At 41.3% G+C, this 27775-nt stretch overlaps 1 protein-coding gene across 3 annotated transcripts in view; it reads right to left on the bottom strand.

Moving 5' to 3' along the window:
• The window catches only part of LOC146300646 (double-strand-break repair protein rad21 homolog A-like), an 83335-nt gene that overhangs the window by 10164 nt on the left and 45396 nt on the right, over positions 1–27775 (bottom strand). The window contains exons 1-6 of one of the 3 annotated variants that reach the window (XM_084704117.1): positions 12281–12354; positions 9036–9219; positions 8808–8937; positions 8526–8625; positions 8337–8443; positions 7989–8186 (exon numbers count right to left, since the gene is read on the bottom strand). In XM_084704117.1, the coding sequence (XP_084560243.1) occupies positions 7989–8186; positions 8337–8443; positions 8526–8625; positions 8808–8937; positions 9036–9179 (679 nt within the window). In that variant the 5' untranslated portion in view covers positions 9180–9219; positions 12281–12354. Of the gene's footprint in view, positions 1–7988; positions 8187–8336; positions 8444–8525; positions 8626–8807; positions 8938–9035; positions 9220–10131; positions 10289–12280; positions 12355–27775 lie in introns of those variants that run through there. The other 2 variants (XM_084704109.1, XM_084704125.1) reach the window with 2 other exon arrangements.

Genomic DNA, 27775 nt, shown 5'->3' with positions numbered 1-27775 from the left:
GGAACGTGAACGTTTGTTGATAACACATGCCCTCCAATAATTTACATGAAGTGATCAATAATGGGAGACGAATGCCGGAGCCAAAATGTATGTTTCAAACGACGGGACATAAGATAAGTTGATCGACTACAAACAATAACGGCAAATTGCTTCACACAGTGACAAGTTGTTGTGATCACTTTTGAGAAGTTAAGCTCCACCCTGGATAGTTACAGATGAAGCACGAACGTTAGCTGCGCTGCTGCATGCATGAAACATTCCAGTAACTTCATTCCATACTGTACGTTCAAATGCTTCATATGTTGCATTCCCTCCTTTCGTCAAAATATAATTTTTACACCCGTTACAAGTGGCGTTGTTGTCATTTTGTCATGTGAAATACAACCAAACTTTAGAACACTTCTGCATAGTTGCCATGTTTGCTGCAGTCTGAATAAACTATAAAAGTTTGCGCATGCGCAACTACACAGAGAACCGTTAAATAATTTGGCTGACGATTCCAAGGAATCGGTTCACTGGGAACCGGTTCTAAAAAAGAACCGGTCCTCGATACTTCTTAGGATAAAAAGGTATAATTGTTATCTCTAATGAAAGGTGGTACTTAGAACTATCATATATAATAGCTAAATCCCACATAAGTATTACTGAAACACAAAAACTGAAGCATGAACAAATTGGAGTGCTTTTATCTGATTCCCAGGATTGGCACTGATTCTGTCAACCATATTGCGCAATCGACTTTTATTTTGAAGGCTCCACCAAAACATAACAAATGGGGTATCGCCATTTACAGCTAGCGCTAAGCTACAAGGCTAACAAGCTTATATCAGAGCCAGTCAAAGCCAGTTTGAGATATTGGTTAAGAACGAGTGTGGGGGGGGGGACACAGGCGCGGGGGACGCACAGACCTAGTTGGCTTTAGAAGGCTGTCAACGGGGAATGGAAGTTCCTATTGGGTCGAACAAGATGTCAATCGAAAGGTCAGAATGTAGCGGCCATTTAAAGGCTATCCCCACGTTTCTACTCGACCCACATCTCCTCCTATGAGCGATAGTGCATGAGAGACTGAACTAAAAATAATTGGTGAGGAAGAATTAAGCAACAAGATCGTGGCTATGTGTGGACATAATTCACTGTTTGGACAACTTCTCGACATGGTTAGATATTTTGGACCTTTGGGAATACGCAGATGAGGTTTTGATGGGTTGTGTGCATACCTGGAACATTCCGAAGTATTCGTAGGTAAGTAGTTACTTTTTTCTGACTTTGCAGAAGGAACGGTCACCAGACAAAAACGTTGACGGTGCTTGCTGTTGCGAGTTAATCTTGAATTGGTTTATTTCAATGGAAGCACAAGAATCGTAGCTTTCCAATTATGTATAACGTGTAGCAGTCTAAAAAATATTTTTGTTAACATTTAGTGCGTAGTAACTGGGGGAGGAGGGGGCAGCGTTTCACAAATATCTGGTTAAAGTCCAAAGAATTTCAGCCCGCCAAGTATCATTGTTTTTGACCCAAGTCTCCAGATGTTCCACAAGGTTTAGGGTTCTGCAAAAGATGTACAAATTAAATTACACCAAATGTATTCAGTCATGGCAATCTAGCAAGCATGCAGTGTTGGTTGTAACAGTTACAAAATAATTATTGTAATGCATTCTAATGACTGTCTTGCACTAAACTATTGTTTATCTTGTAAAAATTGTTTATCAATCAAATTATTAAGTATCCAAAATACAGTATACAACTTAATGAAAAACACAAATAAATTGGGGTATATGTCGAACGTCACTTGACTAAACTGGAAAACAGGTCTCACCACTTTCGCTGCTGTGCTAACCCACCGGCAAACCCAGCTAGTTCACACAATCAACAATAACATTATTATTATTATTATGAGCATTTTGGGCGTTTGAACCTTGTGTTCTCTTCGGGTCATTCTGACCCATCAGTCATTGTGACCCACCGTCGTATTGCGACAACTTTACCGCATACAAAAACAAAGTGAAGCATTTTCTTTCAACTGTTGATGCGGGAAAATCCGAACAGTGATTTTTACTGCGTACCTCAGTGTGAAATGTCCGGAGACCCTTGCAAAATCAATCAACACACTGGTTTGATTCCAGGCTCTGGCAAGAGTATTTAGCTCTAAACCAGTCAATATACACATTTGGCCAAGGACCACCGCAACCTTTGCCAGTAAACAGTCATTCTGACTGTCAGAGACCTTTAAAGAGTCAGAAACGGGGCTAAACTAGCCTGGCTAACGGAGGTTGTTTTCTGAGCCAGGCAAATGACGAATGAAACAGGCTTGCTTTGAGAAATCAGAGACCTTGGCTATCTTCAGCAGGCTTGTATCTACAAAAAGCAGTCCTCCCTGATGTATTTCATTCCATTCTACACCAAAAACAACACTGAACACACTGTGTTACAGTGTTAGCCAGTCTAACTCTGGCTAACGTCAAAACAATGTAGTCTAGCCTGATGAGCATGATCATATGCTAACACAAACCAAAGAATGCCAGAAAAAAAACAGATGGTGCTTTAATTAAACAGAAAATATTAAATCACAACATTCAAATGCTTACCTGTTACTCTGGGACTGTGGGGGTGAAATATTCTCGGACAGATGGTGTAACTGCGTGCAACTGCACTGACATGACGATCCCCTTGCATGTGACTTTCCAGTGCCGATTCGCCCATGTTTGAAATTGAGGGATTTGTGGCATAGTTTACAATGTGCACGATGCACACTTTTTGGGTCTTCAAGAAGCCAATTTTTACATGGCTAATTTTCCTATCCTGGTCCTAACCAGACTCTCGTACATTTCATTTGTACAGAGAGTCTAGCCTCGCTCCATTGACAAGCGTTGACTTACTTGTAGGCGGGTACTCTGAAGTTTAAAACTATTTGATCTGCCCAGAGCCACTCTGATCTGCCATAATCAAATTGCTACCATTCGCCTTCGCCAATTCCTTCACCACTACTGTAACAGAGCTAGCTGCCGTAGCTGGAAAATCAAACTGTTCCCAAGCCTCGTGGGGAGGAGGGCCACAACATCATGGCCACCAACAAAACTCAGCAAAACTTGTTCTTGCTCCGGCTTTAGTTTATAGATATTCGGCAGTGTTGCCACAACGGACCGAAAGGCTTCGCTCACATCTTTCTCCGCCGCCATTACAGAACTACAACACAACTTAGCGCACAATATCAACGTCATCGTTCTCAGCCACTCCCTCTGTTCGCTGATTCGCCAGCAGAAAAATCAACCAGAAAAATCTGACTTGCGTACCGAATGGCCAGACCTAGTACAGAAGCAAAATCCAAATTGAGCGGAAGTACGTAAGAGGGCAGAGCCAGGCTAGCATTTTCCATGCTGCATTAAATGTGCACTTCCCCGGCATGTCTTCGTCTTCAGGGACGTGCACAGGTACATGCTATTGTTGCCCGGGCAACAGCCCGTTTGCCCTGATTGGCTGATCTGTCCCTCTGGAGAAAGAGCCTAAATAAACTTTTTTTGTGTGTGGCTGCATCAATACAATAAGCCCATAATTAGTTAAGTTAAATACAATTAAATTGCGATATCATCCAGTTCTGTGTTAATTTATTTTGCTACCAAAACGTCAGCGTTGCCCTCTGCCCAGTCACATGACATTGTATTCTCAAGCTGGTGCACTACGAGTGAAGGAGGGAAAAACCTTCCACTTTCACTTGACTTTTTGTAGTAATGGAGATAACGACAAATGCCGTGAAAGTAAAAAAAAATATATCCACTTGTGTCTCGAATAATGTGCAGCATGATCTTGTAACATTTGCATCACAACGTGCTACCTTATACGTATAATCATGCTACATTACATGAACCAAAGCTAAGGCCAAATCCCAATACTCCCCCTTCCCCTTAGTTTACTTGAAACCAAGGGCTATGTGAATACTGCGCGACCGGCAACAATGGCGGCCAGATCATCCAGAGAGTCCAATAAATGTAATATTTTTGGCTTAATTAATTGATTAAAAAATTATGACAGTCTTGTTTTGCGTTATAAACAGTCCTGAACATATACAGTGAGGACACCCTGCTAGTTTGCAAGATCTCCCACTTACAAATCATGGAGGGGTCTGAAATTGTCATCGTAGGTGTATGTCCACTTTTTAAACTATTTATTTGTATGATATGCAAGTATTTGAACACCTGAGAAAGTCAATGTTAATATTTGGTACAGTACCCTTTGTTTGCAATTACAGAGGTCAAACGTTTCCTGTTGTCTTTCACCAGGTTTGCACACACTGCAGGAGGGATTTTGGCCCACTCCTCCACACAGATCTTCTCTAGATCAGTCAGGTTTCCGGCCTGTCGCTGAAAAACAGAGTTTGAGCTCCCTCCAAAGATTCTCTACTGGGTTTAGGTCTGGAGACTGGCTAGGCCACGCCAGAACCTTGATATGCTTCTTACGGAGCCACTCCTTGGTTATCCTGGCTGTGTGCTTTGGGTCATTGTCATGTTGGAAAACCCAGCCTCGACCCATCTTCAATGCTCTAACTGAGGGAAGGAGGTTGTTCCCCAAAATCTTGCAATACATGGCCCCGGTCATCCTCTCCTTAATACAGTGCAGTCGCCTTGTCCAATGTGCAGGAAAAACACCCCCAATGCATGGTGCTACCACCCCCATGCTTCACAGTAGGGATGGTGTTTAGTGGAATTATGACCCCAAATTCAAGTTCTATTTTGGTCTCATCTGACCACATGACCTTCTCCCATGACTCCTCTGAATCATCGAAATGGTCATTGGCAAACTTAAGACATGCCTGGACACGTGCTGGTTTAAGCAGGGGAACTTTCCGTGCCGTGCATGATTTCAAACCATGTCTCAGTGTATTACCAACAGTAACCTTGGAAACGGTGGTCCCAGCTCTTTTCAGGTCATTGACCAGCTCCTCCCGTGTAGTTCTGGGCTGATTTCTCACCTTCCTTAGGATCATTGAGACCCCACAAGGTGAGATCTTGCATGGAGCCCCAGTCCGAGGGAGATTTGACAGTCATGTTTAGCTTCTTCCATTTTCTAATGATTGCTCCAACAGTGGATCTTTTTTCACCAAGCTGCTTGGCAATTTCCCCGCAGCCCTTTCCAGCCTTGTGGAGGTGTACAATTTTGTCTAGTGTCTTTGGACAGCTCTTTGGTCTTGGCCATGTTAGTAGTTGGATTCTTACTGATTGTATGGGGTGGACAGGTGTCTTTATGCAGCTAAAGACCTCAAACCGGTGTATCTAATTTAGGAAAATAAATGTAGTGGAGGTGGACATTTTAAAGGCAGACCAACAGGTTTTTTATTTTTTTTATTAAGTCTTTCACAGTGGACATGCACCTACGATGACAATTTCAGACCCCTCCATGATTTCTAAGTGGGAGAACTTGCAAAATAGCAGGGTGTTCAAATACTTATTTTCCTCACTGTATAATTGCAACCATTTTCTTAATTGAAATGTTTCAACAAAAAAAAAACGCTAGTTTGGTACGCTAATGTTACAGTGCTGAATTGCACAACAGTCCCGCATTTCTCTGACGAGCATGTCTACAGTTTTAAGTAAACTCCATTAGCAGCGAATTTCGTTTAATATCAGGGCATAACACGATTTGATTTGGAGATATTGATACGTGCTAGATGACGTACCTGTAACCAAGTGGCGTCCCATTTCTTAGAGATATGTAGCCCTTACCCTCAGTTTCGAGGGCCAAGGGCTAAGGGGGAGTATTGGGATTCGGCCTAAGTACTAGCCTATGTAGCAGCAGCAGGCTAACGTATCTACGTTATGTCCAGTCTGTTACATAGTTGTTGCTTTTTTGAGCTTGTATGAGAAAGAAAGTGACTGCGGCGGGGGGCTGTTTTCATGTTTGGAAATAGCCCCTCCAAATGTGTGCACGTGTGCTCCAGGTGAGTGACATCAGAATGAGGGCTGAGGCATTCATGTTAAGTGAAAAGACAAACTTCAAAATTACTTTGTAAATTCATATTGTCTTTAAATAATTCAAGCACATCATCAAAGAGGCAATTCACATTTTTTTTTTTTTTGTATTTCACACTGTTTCTTAAGGTCTTCGAATAGGGTATGTAACATTGGTTGGGTTGAAAATGGCCCAGGTGCTGGTCTATGCCCCCTGATTGATCCTCAGAAATTTTCCCGGGATAAAAGGAGATAAACACTAGCTTTTCTCCTTTTATAGTATGCTCATTAATATTTAGATGAGCTGCGCGCTGATTGGTTGGTTTTCAACGAGTGAAGCTAGGGAGCAAAAACGGAACATGGCCAACAGCACTCACTGAAACACCAAAGGTGGAAACTTGAAATGAAAACGCGCAAATAAATCTATTGTGTCTACACAACACTGTTTTCAACAGATTGACTACATATCATTTGAAATGATAACGTTAGTGGTTTACACTTATGTTGTCGAAGCAAACTGGATTGACTTAGGTGGGTAAAACTTTTAAGCTTAGCAACCAAACTATATTGTGATTTAACTCAGCTTCAGTTAGCTAGTGCTAGCTCTAGATATCTTGCTGAAAAATTACCTGACAAAGATTTGGACAATCATGCATCGTAAATTGTAGATTTACATAACACAGGTTATTTATTTGACTGAAACACAGTCAGGAACATGAAACAACATTAGCCCCATTGCCAATAAACTAGGCTAAATCATCACACATTCTACCTATGCTCTTGCGTTAGCCAGCGAAACTAGTTTACATGCACACAGTCTGTTTTCGCTACCTCGCTGTTCTTGCATTCCTTGCAAATCAACGTTAATAAAAAGCAGATGACATGCTAACATGGCTGATGTTTGTCTATACCGTAGCGCAGAAGATCCCTGTGCAGTTCGACCCTCGACACATTTGCGCGAACCTTTTCAAGGACAGTTTTGAAAACCTGGGACAATGTAAAGCATGATTTGCTATGAAGCTGTTGCTGAAAAGAGGTGCGTTCTGACCTTACGTTCATCACAGCCGCAAGCTGTAGTATGATTATAGTATGATTACAAATAGATTATCTAGACAGGCGTTAGCAATAGGCCAGACTGCTATTCGTTTTCTGGCTATTTTTCCGGAAGCGTCCCTTCTAATGCCGACTACAGCTCGTCTAGCTTGAGTCATTTACTAAGTAAAGTATGTTTACGTGTTTAGAAATGTATTTAGCATTCTACCTATGCTAGGTACAGGGGACGTTTGCATTCCTAATAACTGTTAGCGACAAAATCATACTGTACTTACAGCTTGCGGTTGCAATGAGCATACGGTCGGAACTTCTTTTCAGGTTTAGTTTCTTAGTAAATCCTGCTTGAAATTGTTCAAATGAGTAATTGAGTGTTGAACTTGGCACGATCTTCTCATAGACAAACAGCAGCCATGTGTCGAATGTTTGGCTCCTTGGAACACAGCATTTACGACAATTTTCAGTATCCTTGTTATAATTCAAAACGTTCCTCTTTGTAATTCTTTAGAAGTACCCTACACAGAGCAGCGCGCTGCTAAAAGAGTATTGGAGATCTACACTACCTCGGGCTGGTCTCGATGTAAATTTTGGGGCTTGACAAAGATACACCAGAGCCAAAAAAGGCGGTCCCCGGACTGACGACAGTCTGGTGGCTTTGTTGAAAAGCTAATTTTTTCCTTTTGAGATTTGCTTGGGAAGGAGGTGTCAATGGACTTTTAGGTTCACTGTGTGTTCATTTTACCCACGAACTGTCGTTATTCAACTATGACAAGGTTAAATCGGTTTTGCAATCAATTGGCCCTTTAAGATGATTGTTTAAGGGTTTTCAAGGACTTAAATTTCAAAAAGCCGAAACACTTCAAGCACCTTGTACGAACCCTAAAAAATATGAAAGTCTGAATGTGCATGCTGTGGGTCACTTTAATACATAGATTCAATTGTTTACCATGCAAGGTCGGTGGGTGAATCATACTGTATAGAAGCTGGTGGCTGTCGTACCTAGCATCCCTCCGTCGCTGTTGCCCATTGTATTGTCTCCGAAGTCATCATACTCCATGTGGTTTGACTTGTCAGGCAGGTGGGCTGGGCCAGGTTCCGTTTCGAGGAGCAGATTGGAGGCGGTGGAACCGTGGATGATGTCCTCCTCAAAGGCGCCCTCCACTCTCATCATCTCCCGGTCATCCATACCAAAGTCAGCTGCGAAGGGTTAACCAAGTTGGTTTAGGACACGTTTGCAAATAACCTCAAGCTCAAAAACAAAAAAGGTTAAACTGTTGTTTGTAGTATTCGTTTTTGTAGGGTTAGTGAAGGCCAAGGGAGACAGCCAGCGATGTCTCATCCACTTACCAAAGTCATTATCTTGCATCAGACTGAGGTTCCCCACATCCTCCCTCATGGTAATCTCCTCCACTCGACTCTGGTTGAGGGTGAACTGCTGGGCCACATCTATGTCACTGCGAGGACCATCGATCATTAGATCTCTAATTGTCACACACACAAACTCAAAATGTTTTAGGTGTTACTTAGATGTCTTACTCAAGATCAGGTAGTGGTTGATCAAAGTCATGGAACTCTTCTGGCAAGGTGATGGCATTGTAGGCTGCCTCCCTGTTCTCCTCTGGCAAATCGACCACACCTAAAATACAGAGGCAATGTTCAGACAACAATATACTGGGTACTTAAGCCCATCATCGAAACATATTTCCAGATTCAACTTTCAGCCCAAGCCATCACTATCTCCCTTCAGAAGTTGTACCCAGATATAAACGGTAACTAGGAATAGAGATCTAATACTGGCCCATGGCCCCGGTGTCTTGCCTGGACGGAAGGCCATTTTGATCTTGATGAAGGCCTCATTACAATCGGCTAGCAGATACTTGGCCTTCCTGTGGTAGATTCTAACCACCCCCAGCAACAGGTGACCAGATGTGCGCAGAGCCATTTTCACCTAAGAACATATAATTTCATTTTTAATCGGATTTCACTTTTTTTTCATAATTTAGTACTCATTTGTATATAAAAAATGTTTCACGGTTCTTCCCATACCTTGGGTGAGATGATGCTCTCCACACTGCTCTCAAGGTTGCATTCAAACACGTGAGCTTTGGTCAGCTTCTTGTCCCAGTGGGCCGCCAGCCAGATCTTGGCCAGCGGCCCCCTTTTGCTGAGGACAAAGTGGGCGTAGAACATTACCCCTGTTCGTGGATCTCACACAAGGGGGCTACTCCGCCTAGGGTAAAGATTGTGCAGAAAAACAGAAGTAAATTAAATGTCTGCAAGAGATAAGGCATATGGCTTCGATCCAAGACAATGATCAAAATCAGCCAATACATAGAATTTGAACTTCAAGTATTTGATAGCAGCCGTTTTGATGAAAAACAATGCATTCCCGGCACATTTCATGATTGGAAATGCCATGTAGAAAGTACCCTACTAAATAATGGGATTCTAGATAGTTGGGCATAAAGCAAGCTAGCTAATGGATCAGTATAAACGTGTTAATAAGTGAACAAGCGCATCACTCCGAGATTTTGCCAGCCATCTATGCTACCATTAGCTCTAGTTATATTGTCTGAGCAGCCATGGGCAGTTCCAAACGTCAATGTGCGCAAATCTAAAGCATACTATGAGAACCGTTGTTATTGTCCACGAACTAGTCCTGTTGTAGTTAACTAGTTAAATATATCGATGTCGAGAGATGAGCAAACTACCTTACTACTTTAGAGTCAGCTAGCCAGGGCTAGCTAGATAGCCTTTTAGCGAGGTAGCACCAGCTAGGTAGACTAGCTGTCTTGCAAAAAATGGTTTCGCAAATAATTATGAATAACTCGCTGGCCAACAAGCAAGTACTGCAATAAACGGATAACTTATACGTATATACACAAAGCTACCATAGTAAGCAAATGCGTTATACTGGCAACATATTTAACGAGACATTAAAAACGCGCGTGCTAACTACCTAGCTAGCTTATTAGTTACTGTAAACATTTTTTTGCGCCGCAACTCGAGCTACCGTTGTCGATAGGCTGTCTATTCAGTGGCGTGGAGGCCATGATTTGTAAAACTTAACAGTTCATGTTGTAAATATAGAACAAAAAAACACGCACCGATTCATAAACGATGCAGTACAATCTCAACTCACCTATTTGACCCCCAAATTAAATATAAATGTTTATGTTATTTCACCCTGCCAATTCTCGCTTGTCGTACTCATTAATACAACCAAGATGGCGCCAGTTGCCTTCCTCCCGCTCAGTGTCCTTTTAAATGAGCAGGATGTTTACAGTCAAAAATGGCGAAGGAGGAGTCTGTTGGTCTGGCCGAAGCAAACGAATGATAGGGGGCGACATTGTATAACTCTTAACAGATAATAATATCGAATAAAAAGCAAGTGTTACCAATAATGTCTTCACTTAGTGTGTGGGTGTGTATAAGAGAGCTTTTGTTTGAAGTACAATGTGAGCGTCAGTTCATCACTGTAGCAGTTTTAGGTTCACACAATGGGTTAAGAACCAAGCAAAACGGGATGCAGGGTATGGAGGATTATAGGGGCTAAAACTAAATAAATAATAACTTGGATAAATAAATAATATAACACAAAGCTTAAACAAATAACTAATTATATATTGAAATGCCTAATTGACATACAAAATATATAATTTACAAATTAAATTAGACACTAAATGTATAAATGTTACATGTTTTTGTGTATATAAATATATATATACATACGTTTTAATGTGTACACATTTATTTATACTTACATTTATTTATTTATCCTTACATTTATTTATTTATCCTTACATTTATCCACGGTCTAACTTGCTGCAGCAAAATAAATCCGTCGTCTGCGTCATCAAGTCAGGGGGCGGGTTTAAGCCTCTGATTGGTGAATGAACAGTATTACACACCAGGCAGGCTCAACCAGTCGATCAAGCTCTCTTCGATCTAGAGGCATCCTCTATCGCCTCACTCTGCAGCTGCTAGGGGTGTGCTATACTGCAAAATGTGGTATTGATCCGATACCAAGGAGTAAATAAAGGGCCATATGGCACCCCCAATATTGCTGATTTGCGATATTACTTTTTACTTAGAAAAGCAGTTTATCTACTTTTGTGTCAAGGGCGCAATGCCTCATAATTTATGAAGTGAATGCAACATCAATATGACAATTTGAATTACAATTTAAAATGTGAATTTTCATGATCATTTCATGATTTTGACCCAGGACACGCTGGAGGGACTATGTCACTCGGATGGCCTGAGAACGCCTCGGGGTCCCCCAGGAAGAGGTGGTGGAAGTGGCCGGGGAGAGGGAAGCCTGGGCCTCCCTGCTTAGGTCGTTGCCCCCGCGACCCGATCCCCGGACAAGCGGCAGATGACGACGATGACGACGAAGTTCCAAGTAAATCGATAGCAGCTCCTTAGAGGGTTGACCGGAGCCTCTACCATTCAGTTCTCAGACTTGTCCAGTCAACACATGAAACCATACATCAGTTGTCTCAAGAGTGCCTTACAGGTTGGTAAGTGCTTAGACACAAACAACTGACTAGCACTATGCCACCTAGGCACATTAAGTAGCAATCTAAAAGCATCATTGTAGGCTACTTTCAGTATCTGTATACTCCTTTTCCTGTACATAGACCACAAATGAGCAGTGTACAATGGTGTTATGTAGGTTCTAAACAGGGAACATTTAACTGAATCTGAGCACATAGAAAACTTGCTTAATAACTTAATGGCCTGAGAATATATTATACAGCGCTGTCGATATATATCGTTGTCATCAAGGGCGTAGGTTTGGTCTCAGACTTGGTGGGGACATCCACCCATCAACGCCTGTCGGGGAAATTGTTTTATACTGAACAATACTGCCCTACAAAGCCAAAAGACCGTAACTCGCCAAAGTGTAGAACTGAGAAAAACAACTTCAAAGTATTTGCACTTTCAAAGTAGTTGTCCTGCCAAATGCATTTTAGATAGAACACTGGAAATCTAGCAGTTTGATGTTTTAGTGATTTACACATTATCTAAACTAGACATTTTTTTAATTGTTGATCTTAAACTGCACTTTTGACCCATATTTTGAAGTTACAGTAGTATACCATAGTCTATCGTAAGTGGTCATGCCAAGGCAAAATACAGTAACTTCCGTTTCTTCGCTAACTTAGTTGCTTATCACGATATAAACTCTGTATTTTATAAGCCAATGTAACATACACGTGGATACCTGTCACAAGATTCACAAGACAAGAGTGTTTTTGATTTAACTGCCAGGGTAAGATACTTACAAACGACTCATGTTTGGGATGTTTGGTGTTGAATGCCAGCGAGTAGGCTAAGCTAATGCTAGATGTGTTTATTGTTGCTAGGTTACGTATTAGTTCAATTGAAACCGTAACACCATTTGAACGTTTTTGAGTGCCGCAAAACAAAGGCAAAGAACCGTAACTGATGTTACGGCATTCTGCATTGGATTTCTAAAGCCAAAGCAGGCTTTCGGAAGGTACGGTGAAGACAACAACCTTATTTTCTCTGAAAAACAGACAAGTTCATTTAAGATATTTGGCCATATGATAAAGCAGACCTTAACTGTTCCGAAAATGGAAAAAAATAATTTTTGACAAAATTAAAGTTAGGACTTTTGCCTTTGCACGGCAGTATACAGATGTTTAGCATTCTTTGTCAGCAGATAACAGAGCCCCCTAAGGTAACCTCTAGGCTTTCTTATTACCCTGGGGGAAGGGTGAGCATTTGTTAGGACTGGAGGATGTTGGGGGTTTTGGTTGTTTTAAGGAGATACTGTGTGACTAGAACTGTAGGTGGAGACGCCAGGTCTGGTGTCCATTTGTTGACACCTATGTGAAGGAGCTTTTACGACCCCAGGACCGGAGATTCTGTTGTTGTGTTTCAATCAGGGTTGATGTTGTAAACACGCACGCACACGCACGCCAGGTCTATGCAAAGAGGGCCAATGAAGAAGAGCCATGGGACATTTGCATGCCTTTGTGTTAACCAATGATGGTCAAGAGCGGGTTTGTTGAAATAGTTCTGCTAGCACAACATGCTAGTAGACAAACTTTGTATTGCGATCAGACTTTGTCTCCTTGCTGGCAAGCATTAAAACATTGTACATACTTTGAATCCGACGACTGTGCATTCCTTGAGAAATTATCCTAACAACGCCCCCCCCCCCCCCCCGAGCGCAAATCAAGATGCCATTCTGTATACTATCCCTAAAGAGCTAGTATTACTGTATAATCTAAAATATGCACTCTCAAGAAAAAGAGACTGTGATGATGAGACTGTAATGCTGAACAACAAAATGTTTTATTATCATAAACCTCACCTTAAGCCCTGATGCTGTTTCCTCAACCTGCTCTACATCTGGAGTGTTTTCATGCTGTCATTCCTGCATACAAAATGGTTCATTCATTTTGTAGCCTATGCTATGGCTAGCAAGTTTAACCCTCCTGCCATATTGTATACAGTGTTATTTGGACATTAATAATCAAATAATGATTCATTATATTTGAATAACCAACAGTGTTAACTTATTCACATTGCCAACAGTTTTTCCAGCACCTGTCTAGCAATGCAGTGACCGTCCATCAACTGTGAATTTGTCCCAGGCTAGACTCCTAACCTTAGAGATTAGTTACAGATGCTAGGTTACATTATTTGACATTATTTATTTGCTGTTTTTATATGTTAGACAGGGTCCGTCAAGCTTAGCCTTACTGCCCCGTAACGCATAATAGATAGGGAAACTGTAAAAAAAAAATCCACTTGTAATGTAAAGAAAATTATATTTTTGTCTGATTAGCGTAGTTGCTAGCTCAGCTTGTTGACCACATGGTGAGCTGCAGCCATTTTAAGGTGAAATTTACCACCCCGTAACATACCACCCCGTAACATTTTATATTGTTACGGGGTGGTAAAGGGAGTGGTAGAGTGGTTCTTGTTGCCATTTAAATGTTAAAATTCATTGTTTATATAATTTATATCATATATATATTGTTATAGTATATTATAAAGAATAATGACATTCAACAATTTGCAGATTATCATGGCTCCATTAAGTAATGCAGAAAGACAAAGACGATTCCGTGCCCGCCGGGACGCAGACCAAGAGAGAAAAACCAAGAGAGGAGGCAGATGTACCTAGAGAGTGAGCAGCAGAGATGGAGGCGACATGTAGAAGGAGGGAGGAAGAAGTGAATTAAAGTCTTAAATGAAAGAGACCAGAGACAGCTAAGAAAGAAGTGGAGGGAACAGAATAGAAGAAAAAAACAGAAAAGGGCAATGTTGGGGGCTTTCAATACCCCTCCTGAAAGCCCAGAGAATGTACAGCCAGGACCTGCAGACAGGCAGCAGGCAGGACGCACTGAATTCTAACAAATATATTTTTTAGACTGCTATACATATGAAACATCGTTGGAAAGCTACTATTAATACTTTTTCCACAGTAGAATCTGCATTTGAAAGCCTGGTCACTACCACTGCTAGTGTGGCTAGTTGTTTAGCCTGACTTTTATGTATGTATTGTTGGCAGACAGCCCTGGTAACTTAGCTGTACAGTTGTCGCCGACACACCCGCTAGCTTGTGCGCAACTGACAGTGCAAGCAAGCAAAGTAGCATGTGCTTCTTCCCGTGCGTGTCGCATGTCAGATAACATTCCCCTTTGGATTTTCAGCCAATCAAATTATGCCGTTTCTTGTACTGTCGCGTCCTGGCCGTCGGAATCGATCCAAATAGCAGCACAATTCGCTAAAATATTGGTGGGGTCAATTTTGTCATTTTCAAATGTTGGTGGGGACAAGTACTAGCGTCCCCCCCTAAATCTATGCCCATGGTTGTCATCTGTCCAATCGTCAGAAAGGACATGGCCCAGATATTTTATTTCCTCACAAACACCAAGGGGACTGCCAGATAAATAAAAGGTAGGGAAGGTTAATTTCCTGTCCTGATTACTTCTGACTATCATTATGTGGCTTTTCTTTGCATTATATTTTATATCATGATCTATGCCATACTGAGAGCACACCCTCAGCGTCTGTTCTAACAGGCTGAGTTGGACCAGATCATCTGCGTACATCAGATGATTGACCATAGATTCACCAACAAGACAGCCTGTATTTGTCTTATTCAGCTGGCTTGATAAGTCGTCCATATACACATTAAACAAAAAGGGAGATAAAATTCCTCCTTGTCGAACTCCGTTACCAACATGGAAAGGAGCTGATACAACATTGTCCCATTTAACATGAAAAGTTTGATTGGCATACCAGAACACCAAAATCCTCACAAGAGGTTTAGGGACACCTCTCGCTAGCAGCTTCATAAACTGTTTTTCATGACATAGGGATAAAAATACAGATGAATTAAGACTTGTGTACCTAAAGACAATCTCCTTCAGAGCATAGATACAGAGATCGGTACCATGTTTTCTTTTAAAACCCAACTGATTGTCTGCAGTCAGAATATACATTTCCAATGTCAATAAAATAATTCTCTCAAACACTTTAGACGAGATACTGGCCTATGCAATGGGTCGATAGATGTCTATGCTGTTCAGTTTACCAGCCTTATCTTTAACAACAGGCACTAACAGTACTGACATAATAGAGTTTGGTAGAACACCATGAACCATAATTCCAGTGAGACACATGGCTAGTAATGGACTGCGTCTATAACTGGAATTTTTTAGATGCTCTGCAGAAATGCAATCCATAACACAAGCTTTGTTGTTGTCTAGCATGTGGATGGCATCATAAATATCTACTGATCTAACTATCAAGTCTGCAGAGATACCTTTATATTCATTATCAATTCTCACTGTGTTACTTTTAACACAATTAAATAGTTTACTGTAGTGCTCATGCCATAGATCAGCAATCTTCTCTGGACAACTGACCCCCTTGATATCAGAAGGGAGTGGAGTTCTGTTATTATTTATGATCTTGACCAGAAGTCAGTAAGATTGTTATTCTGCATCTTTCTGGCCAGCGAGTCTGCTCTCATTGTGTTTTCATTTCACATAATAAAACAAGTGCATATTTAAATCTAGCATTTGTGAGTTTTTTGTTATCAAGCAGCACTCCCTGTCTGGGTCTGCCTGCCTCTGACCAGACTCTGAAGGCTTCTCTAGCAGCAGCATGTTGCTCAGACACAAACTCATTCCAGCCAGGCCTTGTGTTAGGGACCTCACTCTTATGACTAATAAAAGGTTCACTGGAAGCATAAAGACATTTGACAATATCATCATACATGGCACTGAGCTCTTCAGCAAGATGTTTATCCTTGCAGTTCATATCCGTGCACATTAAGGCATCCCTAGGCAATTCAACATCACTAAGTAAGCTGTCAGTTAATAGAGAATATCTGTGCATAACCTCTTTGGTCAATTTTGACCAGTCCAGTTTTCTTGAGGGAGCAGCATTACCCTTGTTGGCCAACAAGGGTACATTCTCAACATTTAGCAGCACAGCAACTGGAATGTGATCAGTGGTGGCCAGCCCATAACACATATCTATACTTTCCAGTGAGTCATGAGCATCGGCTGTGGTCACAATATGGTCTAGCCAGGAAGTTGTGTGCCACGCTTCACTTACATAGGTAAAACTTGTATCAGGCAATAACGCTTGATATAATTAATTTAGTTTCATTACAGAACTGCTGCAGATGTTGTGCGAATAAACACTTATCTGACATGTCAGCATTAAAATCACCCATGACATAGACACAACATGAACTATTGTCCTCTATGAAGGACTGAATAAAAGCTAAACTGTTATGAAATTCATCCTCATGGTCATAGGATTCATATGGTGTGTACACATTCAAAATAGTAAATTTCTTTACATTATGATTAAACTCCAACCCAGTAGCCCAGTCAACGTTAAGCCGCACCACCATTACCCTTGGGTCATGTTTGATGTTCCACAATATAGCTACACCACCAGCTATCCTGCCACAAACCATCCTCATGATGAGATCGGTAGTGGACTCTCCAGCACCATGAAAGTTCTTGTGTAGGGAGTTCAATTTGTCCAAATCTCGGTTTTATCAAAAACATTTGAAAGCCTACTCCTCCTACAATTTTTGTCAAATCTTCTTAAAAATTACCAGAGATGATCTTCAGACATTTTGATCCCCACAACCGTTTGTCCGTGACAGCCAATCAAAGTCATCAGGAAAGCCACCAAACAGGAAATGAAGTAATATCTCAGCAGTTCTTTGAGACAGTGACACCAAATTTGGTATGCCTACTCGGAACCTTATTCTGAGTATGTCCTCCAAAACTTGTGTCATGTGAGTAAAAGGGGGCGTGGCCGGAAGCATAAACGTGTTTTGGCTAATAAATGTTGAAGTGTTTACCTTAATAAAGTAATTTATTTGTCTGTTGATGTCTTGTGAGATATTGTGCTTGACCATCGATAATATTTCATAACAACCGAATTGACGCGGCCACCATTTTGGATTTAATGGAAAAGTGTAAAAACCTTTTACACGCCCCAAATCTTGTCCAATGTTTACAAAATTTGGCACAGATGATCTTCAGACCAAGCTTCAAAAAGGTGTCAGATGGATTTTCCATTTTCAAAACCGTTTGTTTGGTAGAGCCGATCAAAGGCGGCAGCGAAGCCGCAAAAGACACGTGAGAGCATAACTCAGCAACCATTTGTGCGGTTGTCACCAAACTTGGGTTCCATCGTTCCCACAAGGGGCAGAGGAGGCCTGTGGTGTTATACCAGAAAAAAAACAGTTTGAACACTCAGTACTTTGGAATGCAAACAGATATTTCAACCAAACTTGGTGTGTTGCAATGAGTGCAACAGGTTATTGTGACTTAATTGTTGCGCAAGTGCTATGGAGGCCATGTCCTGCTCTGGACTGCTTGGGCCCTCCATTGCTGCTTGCAGCTATATTTATTATTAGGGGCCAAGCAGCGAAGCTGCGAGGCACCTATTGTTATTGTTAGTATTATTAGGATTCCTCCGTAAGGAGGAAACCTATTGTTATTGGTGGTTTTATTATTTGTAATTCTTGTACCATGGGAGTCAATGGCAGCCCCTAGACCCCATCGACAACTTTTTGTGAAATTTGGCACACTCATTAAGGACAGTTTCTTCTATACCTACACCAAGTTTCATGTCTCCCATTACACCACTCTAGCGCCACCAATGGGTCAAAGTTGGACTTGTGTTTACACACGCAACTTTTGAACCGTATGACTAATTTTCAAAAATGAGGTACCATTGGATTCCCTGGATCAAGCCGAGTTCAACGCACACCATGGCGTTAATTTCCGGTTATATAGATTTCCCGCCATTTCCGGTTTTATCAAAAACCTTTGAAAGCCTACTCCTCCTACAATTTTTGTCATATATTCTTCAAAATCACCAGAGATGATCTTCAAACCAAGCCTCACAAAAGTTATCAAAGGAATTTTGATCCTCATAACCGTCTGTCCGGTACAGCCAATCAAATTCATCAGAAAAGCCGCCAAACAGGATGTGAAGTCATGTCTCAGCAAATCTTTGAGATATCAACACTAAACTTGGTAGATCGGAGGAAGACACTACAACATATTACCATGTGCAAAGGCAAATTCATATCTCTAAAAATGATTGATATAAATCAAATTGAACTTATCGCTAACGCTAAAATAATGCTTTGCACATCAGCCAGTCAAAAACTGATACTCTGATTCAATCACAAGTTCATATGAAGACTCTTGAGAATGTTCATAACACAAATCTGTGAAAAAGTTGACTGTAAGATGAAAGGTCGATTTTTGGTGAATATTTGAAACATGCTTGCTTGGCTAATTTCTAGGCAAATTTCCAATGAATGTCTCCCCTGCTCCTCCCCGCGCGTGCTCCAAAATCTCACACACACTCAGCCTTCCCTTGACACACGCGCGGCCAAGACGCACACGCAACATTTCAGGAGAGTGTGGGCTGACCAAGCCCCCACTCATTCCTTGGTCTTTAGCAAAGGCCCATGTGGCTCTTGATGGTATTGCATTTCCGATTTTGTATGCAATGGTAAAAAGGTCTCAAATCCTGAAACATTGATAGTATAGACCAACAGTAAATACCACACCTCAAATGGCCCACCATTACCCATAGGTGGCGCTATAGGCCACGCCCAAAAGCACAAAGATACAAGGCTTTCTGGAATGGATAGGTTCACCAAGCCCCCTCCCTTCACGTATTGGCTTGAAAAAAGGCCCATGTGGATCTTGATGGTATTGCATTTCCGATTTTGTATGCAATGGTAAAAAGGTCTCAAAATCCTGAAACATAGATAGTATAGGCAAAGAAACACTTTAACAAAAAGCCCATGTGGATCTTGTTGGTATTGCTTTTCCGATTTTGTATACAATGGTAAAAAGTTATAAAAATCCTGAAACATTGATAGTATAGACCAAGAGTAACTACCACACCACAAATGGCCCACTATTACCCATAGGTCTTCCCTTGACACACGCGCGGGCTTGGCAAGACGCACACGCAACATTTCAGGAGAGTGTGGGCTTACCAAGCCCCCACTCATTCCTTGGTCTTTTGCAAAGGCCTTGTGGATCTTGATGGTATTGCATTTCAGATTTTGTTTGCCATGGTAAAAAGTTCTCCAAATCCTGAAACATTGATAGTAAAGGCCAACAGTAACAACAACACTTTAACAAAAGCCCATGTGGATATTGTTGGTATATTTTTCCGATTTTGTATGCAATGGTAAAAAGTTAAAAACATCCTGAAACATTGACAGTATAGGCCAAGAGTAACTACCACACCACAAATGGCCCACCATTACCAATAGGTGTCGCTACAGGCCACGCCTTAAAGCACAAAGCACTTCACTTCTTGTGAAGATTAAAGCACTTCACTTCTTGGCTTGAAATAAAGGCCCTTGTGGATCTTGATGTTATTGCATTTCAGATTTGGTATCCCATTGGAAATTCTGCAGCATTGATTTTTCTATACAGTTACAATTTGTCAAGAATATACATTTTTCAATGGTTCGCAATGCTTTACATGTAAGCCAGTCAAACAAGTTCATATGAAGACTCTTGAGAATGTTTAGTACACAAATCTGAGAAAAAGTTGACTCTAAGATGAAAGGTCGATTTTTGGTGAATCTTTGAAACATGCATGCTTGGCTAATTTCTAGGGAAATTTACAATGAAATGTGTCCCCTGCTCCTCCCCGCGCATGCTCCAAATTCTCACACACTCATTCTTCCCTTGACACGCGCGGGCTTGGCAAGACATACACGCAACATATCAGGACTGTGTGGGCTGACCAAGCCCCAACTCATTCCTTGAATATCAGCATAGGCCCTTGAGGACCTTGGTGTCATTGCATTTCCTACTTTGTATGCAATAGTAAAAAGGTCTCCAAATCCTGACACATTGACAGTACAGGCCAAGAGTAACTACCACACTTTACCCAAAGCCCATGTGGATCCTGTTGGTATTGCATTTTCGATTTTATATGCAGTGGTAAAAAGTTTTTAAAATCCTGAAACATTAATAGTATAGGCCAAGAGTAACTACCACACCACAAATGGCCCACCATTACCCATAGGTGGCGCTACAGGCCACGCCTTAATGCATAAAGATACAAGGCTTTCTGGAATGGATAAGCTCACCAAGCCCCCTTCCTTCACTTACTGGCTTGAAATAAAGGCCCTTGTGGATCTTGATGGTATTGCATTTCAGATTTGGTATGCCATTGGTAATTCTGCAGCATACATTCTTCTATACAGTTACAATTTGTCAAGAATAAACATTGTTCAATGGTTTGCAGTGTTTGGAGGAATCCGCCATTACTGCTTGCAGTTATATTTATTATTATTCTTAGGACTGGGTGTCTATGGCAGCCCCCATAAGCGCATGGTCGAAAGTTTTGAAATTTGGCACACTCATTGGGGACAGTCCCCTGGTCCAATTCACAAAGTTTCATGTCCCATACTTGGGCACTCTAGCGCCACCAACGGGTCAAAGTTGGACTTATGTTTACACACGCAACTTTTGAACCGTATGACCCATTTTCAAAAATGAGATACCGTTGGATTCCGTGGATCAAGCCGAGTTCAATGCACACCATGGCGTCAATTTCCGGTTATATAGAGTGTCCGCTATTTCCGGTTTTATCAAAAACCTTTGAAAGCCTACTCCTCCTACAATTTTTGTCAAATCTTCTTAAAAATTACCAGAGATGATCTTCAGACTAAGCCGCACAAAAGTTATGGTAGAGCATTTTGATCCCCACAACGGTTTGTCCGTGACAGCCAATCAAAGTCATCAGGAAAGCCACCACACAGGAAATGAAGTAATATCTCAGCAGTTCTTTGAGACAGTGACACCAAATTTGGTATGCCTACTCGGAATCTTATTCTGAGGATGTCCTCCAAATATTGTGTCATGTGACTAAAAGGGGGCGTGGCCGGAAGCATAAACGTGTTTTGGCTAATAACTATTTAAGTGTTTACCTTAATAAAGTAATTTCTTTGTCTGTTGATGTCTTATGAGTTATCAAGCTTGACCATCGATAATATTTCATAACAACAGAATTGACGCGGCCGCCATTTTGGATTTAATGGAAAAGTGTAAAAACCTTTTACACGCCCCAAATTTTGTCCGATGTTTACAAAATTTGGCACAGATGATCTTCAGACCAAGCTTCAAAAAGGTTTAAGATGGATTTTCCATTTTCAAAACCGTTTGTTCGGTAGAGCCGATCAAAGGCGGCAGCGAAGCCGCAAAAGACACGTGAGACCGTAACTCAGCAACCATTTGTGCGATTGTCACCAAACTTGGGTTCCATCGTTCCCACGAGGGGCAGAGGAGGCCTGTGGTGTTATAACAGTAAAAAAACAGTTTGAACACTCAGTACTTTGGAACGCAAACAGATATTTCAACCAAAATTGGTGTGTTGCAATGAGTGCAACAGGTTATTGTGACTTAATTGTTGCGCAAGTGCTATGGAGGCCATGTCCTGCTCTGGACTGCTTGGCCCCTCCATTGCTGCTTGCAGCTATATTTATTATTAGGATTCCTCCGTAAGGAGGAAACCTATTGTTATTGGTGGTTTTATTATTTGTAATTCTTGTACCATGGGAGTCAATGGCAGCCCCTAGACCCCATCGACAACTTTTTGTGAAATTTGGCACACTCATTAAGGACAGTTTCTTCTATACCTACACCAAGTTTCATGTCTCCCATTAGACCACTCTAGCGCCACCAATGGGTCAAAGTTGGACTTGTGTTTACACATGCAACTTTTGAACCGTATGACTCATTTTCAAAAATGAGGTACCATTGGATTCCCTGGATCAAGCCGAGTTCAACGCACACCATGGCGTTAATTTCCGGTTATATAGATTTCCCGCCATTTCCGGTTTTATCAAAAACCTTTGAAAGCCTACTCCTCCTACAATTTTTGTCATATCTTCTTCAAAATCACCAGAGATGATCTTCAGACCAAGCCTCACAAAAGTTATCAAAGGAATTTTGATCCTCATAACCGTCTGTCCGGTACAGCCAATCAAATTCATCAGAAAAGCCGCAAAACAGGATGTGAAGTCATGTCTCAGCAAATCTTTGAGATATCAACACTAAACTTGGTAGATCGGAGGAAGACACTACAACATGTTACCATGTGCAAAGGCAAATTCATATCTCAAAAAATGATTGATATAAAGCAAATTGAACTTATCGCTAACGCTAAAATTATGCTTTACACATCAGCCATTCAAAAACTGATACTCTGATTCAATCACAAGTTCATATGAAAACTCTTGAGAATGTTCATAACACAAATCTGTGAAAAAGTTGACTGTAAGATGAAAGGTCGATTTTTGGTGAATATTTGAAACATGCTTGCTTGGCTAATTTCTAGGCAAATTTCCAATGAATGTCTCCCTTGCTCCTCCCCGCGCGTGCTCCAAAATCTCACACACACTCAGCCTTCCCTTGACACACGCGCGGCCAAGACGCACACGCAACATTTCAGGAGAGTGTGGGCTGACCAAGCCCCCACTCATTCCTTGGTCTTTAGCAAAGGCCCATGTGGCTCTTGATGGTATTGCATTTCCGATTTTGTATGCAATGGTAAAAAGGTCTCAAATCCTGAAACATTGATAGTGTAGGCCGAGAAACACTTTAACAAAAGCCCATGTGGATCTTGTTGGTATTGCATTTCCGATTTTGTATGCAATGGTAAAAAGTTATAAAAATCCTGAAACATTGATAGTATAGACCAAGAGTAACTACCACACCACAAATGGCCCACCATTACCCATAGGTGGCGCTACAGGCCACGCCAAAAAGCACAAATATACAAGGCTTTCTGGAATGGATAGGCTCACCAAGCCCCCTCCCTTCACTTATTGGCTTGAAAAAAAGGCCCATGTGGCTCTTGATGGTATTGCATTTCCGATTTTGTATGCAATGGTAAAAAGGTCTCAAAATCCTGAAACATAGATAGTATAGGCAAAGAAACACTTTAACAAAAAGCCCATGTGGATCTTGTTGGTATTGCTTTTCCGATTTTGTATACAATGGTAAAAAGTTATAAAAATCCTGAAACATTGATAGTATAGACCAAGAGTAACTACCACACCACAAATGGCCCACTATTACCCATAGGTCTTCCCTTGACACACGCGCGGGCTTGGCAAGACGCACACGCAACATTTCAGGAGAGTGTTCCTTGGTCTTTTGCAAAGGCCATGTGGATCTTGATGGTATTGCATTTCAGATTTTGTTTGCCATGGTAAAAAGTTATCCAAATCCTGAAACATTGATAGTAAAGGCCAAGAGTAACAACAACACTTTAACAAAAGCCCATGTGGATCTTGTTGGTATTGCATTTCCGATTTTGTATGCAATGGTAAAAAGTTAAAAACATCCTGAAACATTGATAGTATAGGCCAAGAGTAACTACCACACCACAAATGGCCCACCATTACCAATAGGTGTCGCTACAGGCCACGCCCTAAAGCACAAAGCACTTCACTTCTTGTGAAGATTAAAGCGCTTCACTTCTTGGCTTGAAATAAAGGCCCTTGTGGATGTTGATGTTATTGCATTTCAGATTTGGTATCCCATTGGAAATTCTGCAGCATTGATTTTTCTATACAGTTACAATTTGTCAAGAATATACATTTTTCAATGGTTCGCAATGCTTTACACGTAAGCCAGTCAAACAAGTTCATATGAAGACTCTTGAGAATGTTTAGTACACAAATCTGAGAAAAAGTTGACTCTAAGATGAAAGGTCGATTTTTGGTGAATCTTTGAAACATGCATGCTTGGCTAATTTCTAGGGAAATTTACAATGAAATGTGTCCCCTGCTCCTCCCCGCGCATGCTCCAAATTCTCAGACACTCATTCTTCCCTTGACACGCGCGGGCTTGGCAAGACACACACGCAACATATCAGGACTGTGTGGGCTGACCAAGCCCCCACTCATTCCTTGAATATCAGCATAGGCCCTTGAGGACCTTGGTGTCATTGCATTTCCTACTTTGTATGCAATAGTAAAAAGGTCTCCAAATCCTGACACATTGACAGTACAGGCCAAGAGTAACTACCACACTTTACCCAAAGCCCATGTGGATCCTGTTGGTATTGCATTTCCGATTTTATATGCAATGGTAAAAAGTTTTTAAAATCCTGAAACATTAATAGTATAGGCCAAGAGTAACTACCACACCACAAATGGTCCACCATTACCCATAGGTGGCGCTACAGGCCACGCCTTAATGCATAAAGATACAAGGCTTTCTGGAATGGATAAGCTCACCAAGCCCCCTTCCTTCACTTACTGGCTTGAAATAAAGGCCCTTGTGGATCTTGATGGTATTGCATTTCAGATTTGGTATGCCATTGGTAATTCTGCAGCATACATTTTTCTATACAGTTACAATTTGTCAAAAATAAAAAAAATTCAATGGTTCGCAGTGTTTGGAGGAATCCGCCATTACTGCTTGCAGTTATATTTATTATTATTATTATTATTCTTAGGACTGGATGTCTATGGCAGCCCCCATAAGCACATGGTCGAAAGTTTTGACATTTGGCACACTCATTGGGGACAGTCCCCTGGTCCAATTCACAAAGTTTCATGTCCCATACTTGGGCACTCTAGCGCCACCAACGGGTCAAAGTTGGACTTATGTTTACACACGCAACTTTTGAACCGTATGACCCATTTTCAAAAATGAGATACCGTTGGATTCCGTGGATCAAGCCGAGTTTAATGCACACCATGGCGTCAATTCCCGGTTATATAGAGTGTCCGCTATTTCCCGTTTTATCAAAAACCTTTGAAAGCCTACTCCTCCTACAATTTTTGTAAAATCTTCTTAAAAATTACCAGAGATGATCTTCAGACTAAGCTGCACAAAAGTTATGGTAGAACATTTTGATCCCCACAACCGTTTGTCCGTGACAGCCAATCAAAGTCATCAGGAAAGCCACCAAACAGGAAATGAAGTAATATCTCAGCAGTTCTTTGAGACAGTGACACCAAATTTGGTATGCCTACTCGGAACCTTATTCTGAGGATGTCCTCCAAATATTGTGTCATTTGACTAAAAAGGGGCGTGGTTGGAAGCATAAACGTGTTTTGGCTAATAACTATTTAAGTGTTTACCTTAATAAAGTAATTTCTTTGTCTGTTGATGTCTTATGAGTTATAAAGCTTGACCATCGATAATATTTCATAACAACAGAATTGACGCGGCCGCCATTTTGGATATAATGGAAAAGTGTAAAAACCTTTTACACGCCCCAAATTTTGTCTGATGTTTACAAAATTTGGCACAGATGATCTTCAGACCAAGCTTCAAAAAGATGTAAGATGGATTTTCCATTTTCAAAACCGTTTGTTCGGTAGAGCCGATCAAAGGCGGCAGCGAAGCCGCAAAAGACACGTGAGACCGCAACTCAGCAACCATTTGTGCGATTGTCACCAAACTTGGGTTCCATCGTTCCCACGAGGAGCAGAGGAGGCCTGTGGTGTTATACCAGAAAAAAACACTTTGAACACTCAGTACGTTGGAACGCAAACAGATATTTCAACCAAACTAAGTGTGTTGCATGAGTGCAACAGGTTATTGTGACTTAATTGTTGCGCGAGTGCTATGGAGGCCATGTCCTGCTCTGGACTGCTTGGCCCCTCCATTGCTGCTTGCAGCTATATTTAGGGGCCAAGCAGCGAAGCTGCGAAGCCACATAAGTGATTCTACCTTTTCTTATTATTGGTGGCCAAGCCGCGAAGCGGCGAAGCCACATAAGTGATTCTACCTTTTCTTATTATTATTATTACACTTCTTCTGTCATTGGAGTCTATGGCAGCCCCTAGAACCGTATGGTAAAAAGTTGTGAAATTTGGCACACTTATTAAGCACAGTCCCCTCTTTATATTCACCAAGTTTCATGTCTCTCATTGGAGCAATTTTCAAAAATGAGGTACCATTGGATTCCCTGGATCAAGACAAGTTCAACACACCCTATGACGTCAATTTCCGGTTATATAGATTTTCCACCATTTTGAATTTTAAGGAAACACCTTTTTTCGCTTCAACTACTTTTATTTTTTTCAAATCTTCCCCAGAATTGGCACACATTATCATCAGACCAACCCTCACAGAAGTTATCAAAGGATATTTGATTTTCAAAACCGTTTGTCCGGTACAGCCAATCAAAATCGGCAACAAAGCAACCAAACAGGAAGTTGGGTCATATCTCAGCTAATCTTTGAGAAATCAACACCAAACTTAATATGATGACTCGGAACCCTCTTCTGAGGCTGTCCAATTAATTTGGTGTCATGTGATCAATGGGCGTGGCCGCAGGAAGCAAAAATGTGTTTTGGCCAATAACTGTTGATTTGTTTGCTTTTATTAAGTGATTCCTTTGTCTCATGATATGTTGGGACATCCCCTATGTGATACATGATAACTTTTGATAATAGCCGAATTGATCCGGCCGCCATTTTGAATTCATTGAAAAACGTTTTTTCTTTACTCCTCCTACACATGTGGTCCAATCTTCACCAAATTTGGCAGAGAGTATCTTCAGACCAAGCCTCACAAAGAGCTTCACATGATTTTTTGATTTTCAGAACCGTTTGCCCGGTACAGGGAGTCAAAATGTGCAATTAAGCCAGCAAACAGTTAGTTGGGTCATATCTCAGCAAATCTTTGATGGATTCACACCAAACTTGCTGCATGCCCTCGGAACCCTGTTCTGAGGATTTCTAAAGTGTTTTATGGGTCATTTGACTGCTTGGCCACCACATTGCTGCTTGCAGCTATATTTATTGGTGGCCAAGCCGCGAAGCGGCGAAGCCACTTAAGTGTTTCTACCTTTTCTTATTAGGATTCCTCCGTAAGGAGGAAACCTATTGTTATTGTTAGTTTTATTCTTTTTTTTTTTATTCTAGTGCCATGGGAGTCAATGGCAGCCCCTAGACCCCTTCGACAACTTTTTGTAAAATTTGGCACACTCATTAAGGACAGTTACTTCTATACTTACACCAAGTTTCATGTCTCCCATTAGACCACTCTAGCGCCACCAATGGGTCAAAGTTGGACTTGTGTTTACACATGCAACTTTTGAACCGTATGACCGATTTTCACAAATGAGGTACCATTGGATTCCCTGGATCAAGCCGAGTTCAACGCACCCTATGACGTCAATTTCCGGTTATATAGATTTTCCGCTATTTCCGGTTTTATCAAAAACCTTTGAAAGCCTAC

This window comes from Hypomesus nipponensis, chromosome 2 (genome assembly GCF_054491055.1).
Source record: "Hypomesus nipponensis isolate SF chromosome 2, ASM5449105v1, whole genome shotgun sequence".
Classification (NCBI taxonomy): Eukaryota; Metazoa; Chordata; class Actinopteri; order Osmeriformes; family Osmeridae; genus Hypomesus; species Hypomesus nipponensis.
The sequence above is the reverse complement of the archived record's forward strand: the minus strand, read 5'-3'. Positions and strand labels throughout refer to the sequence as shown.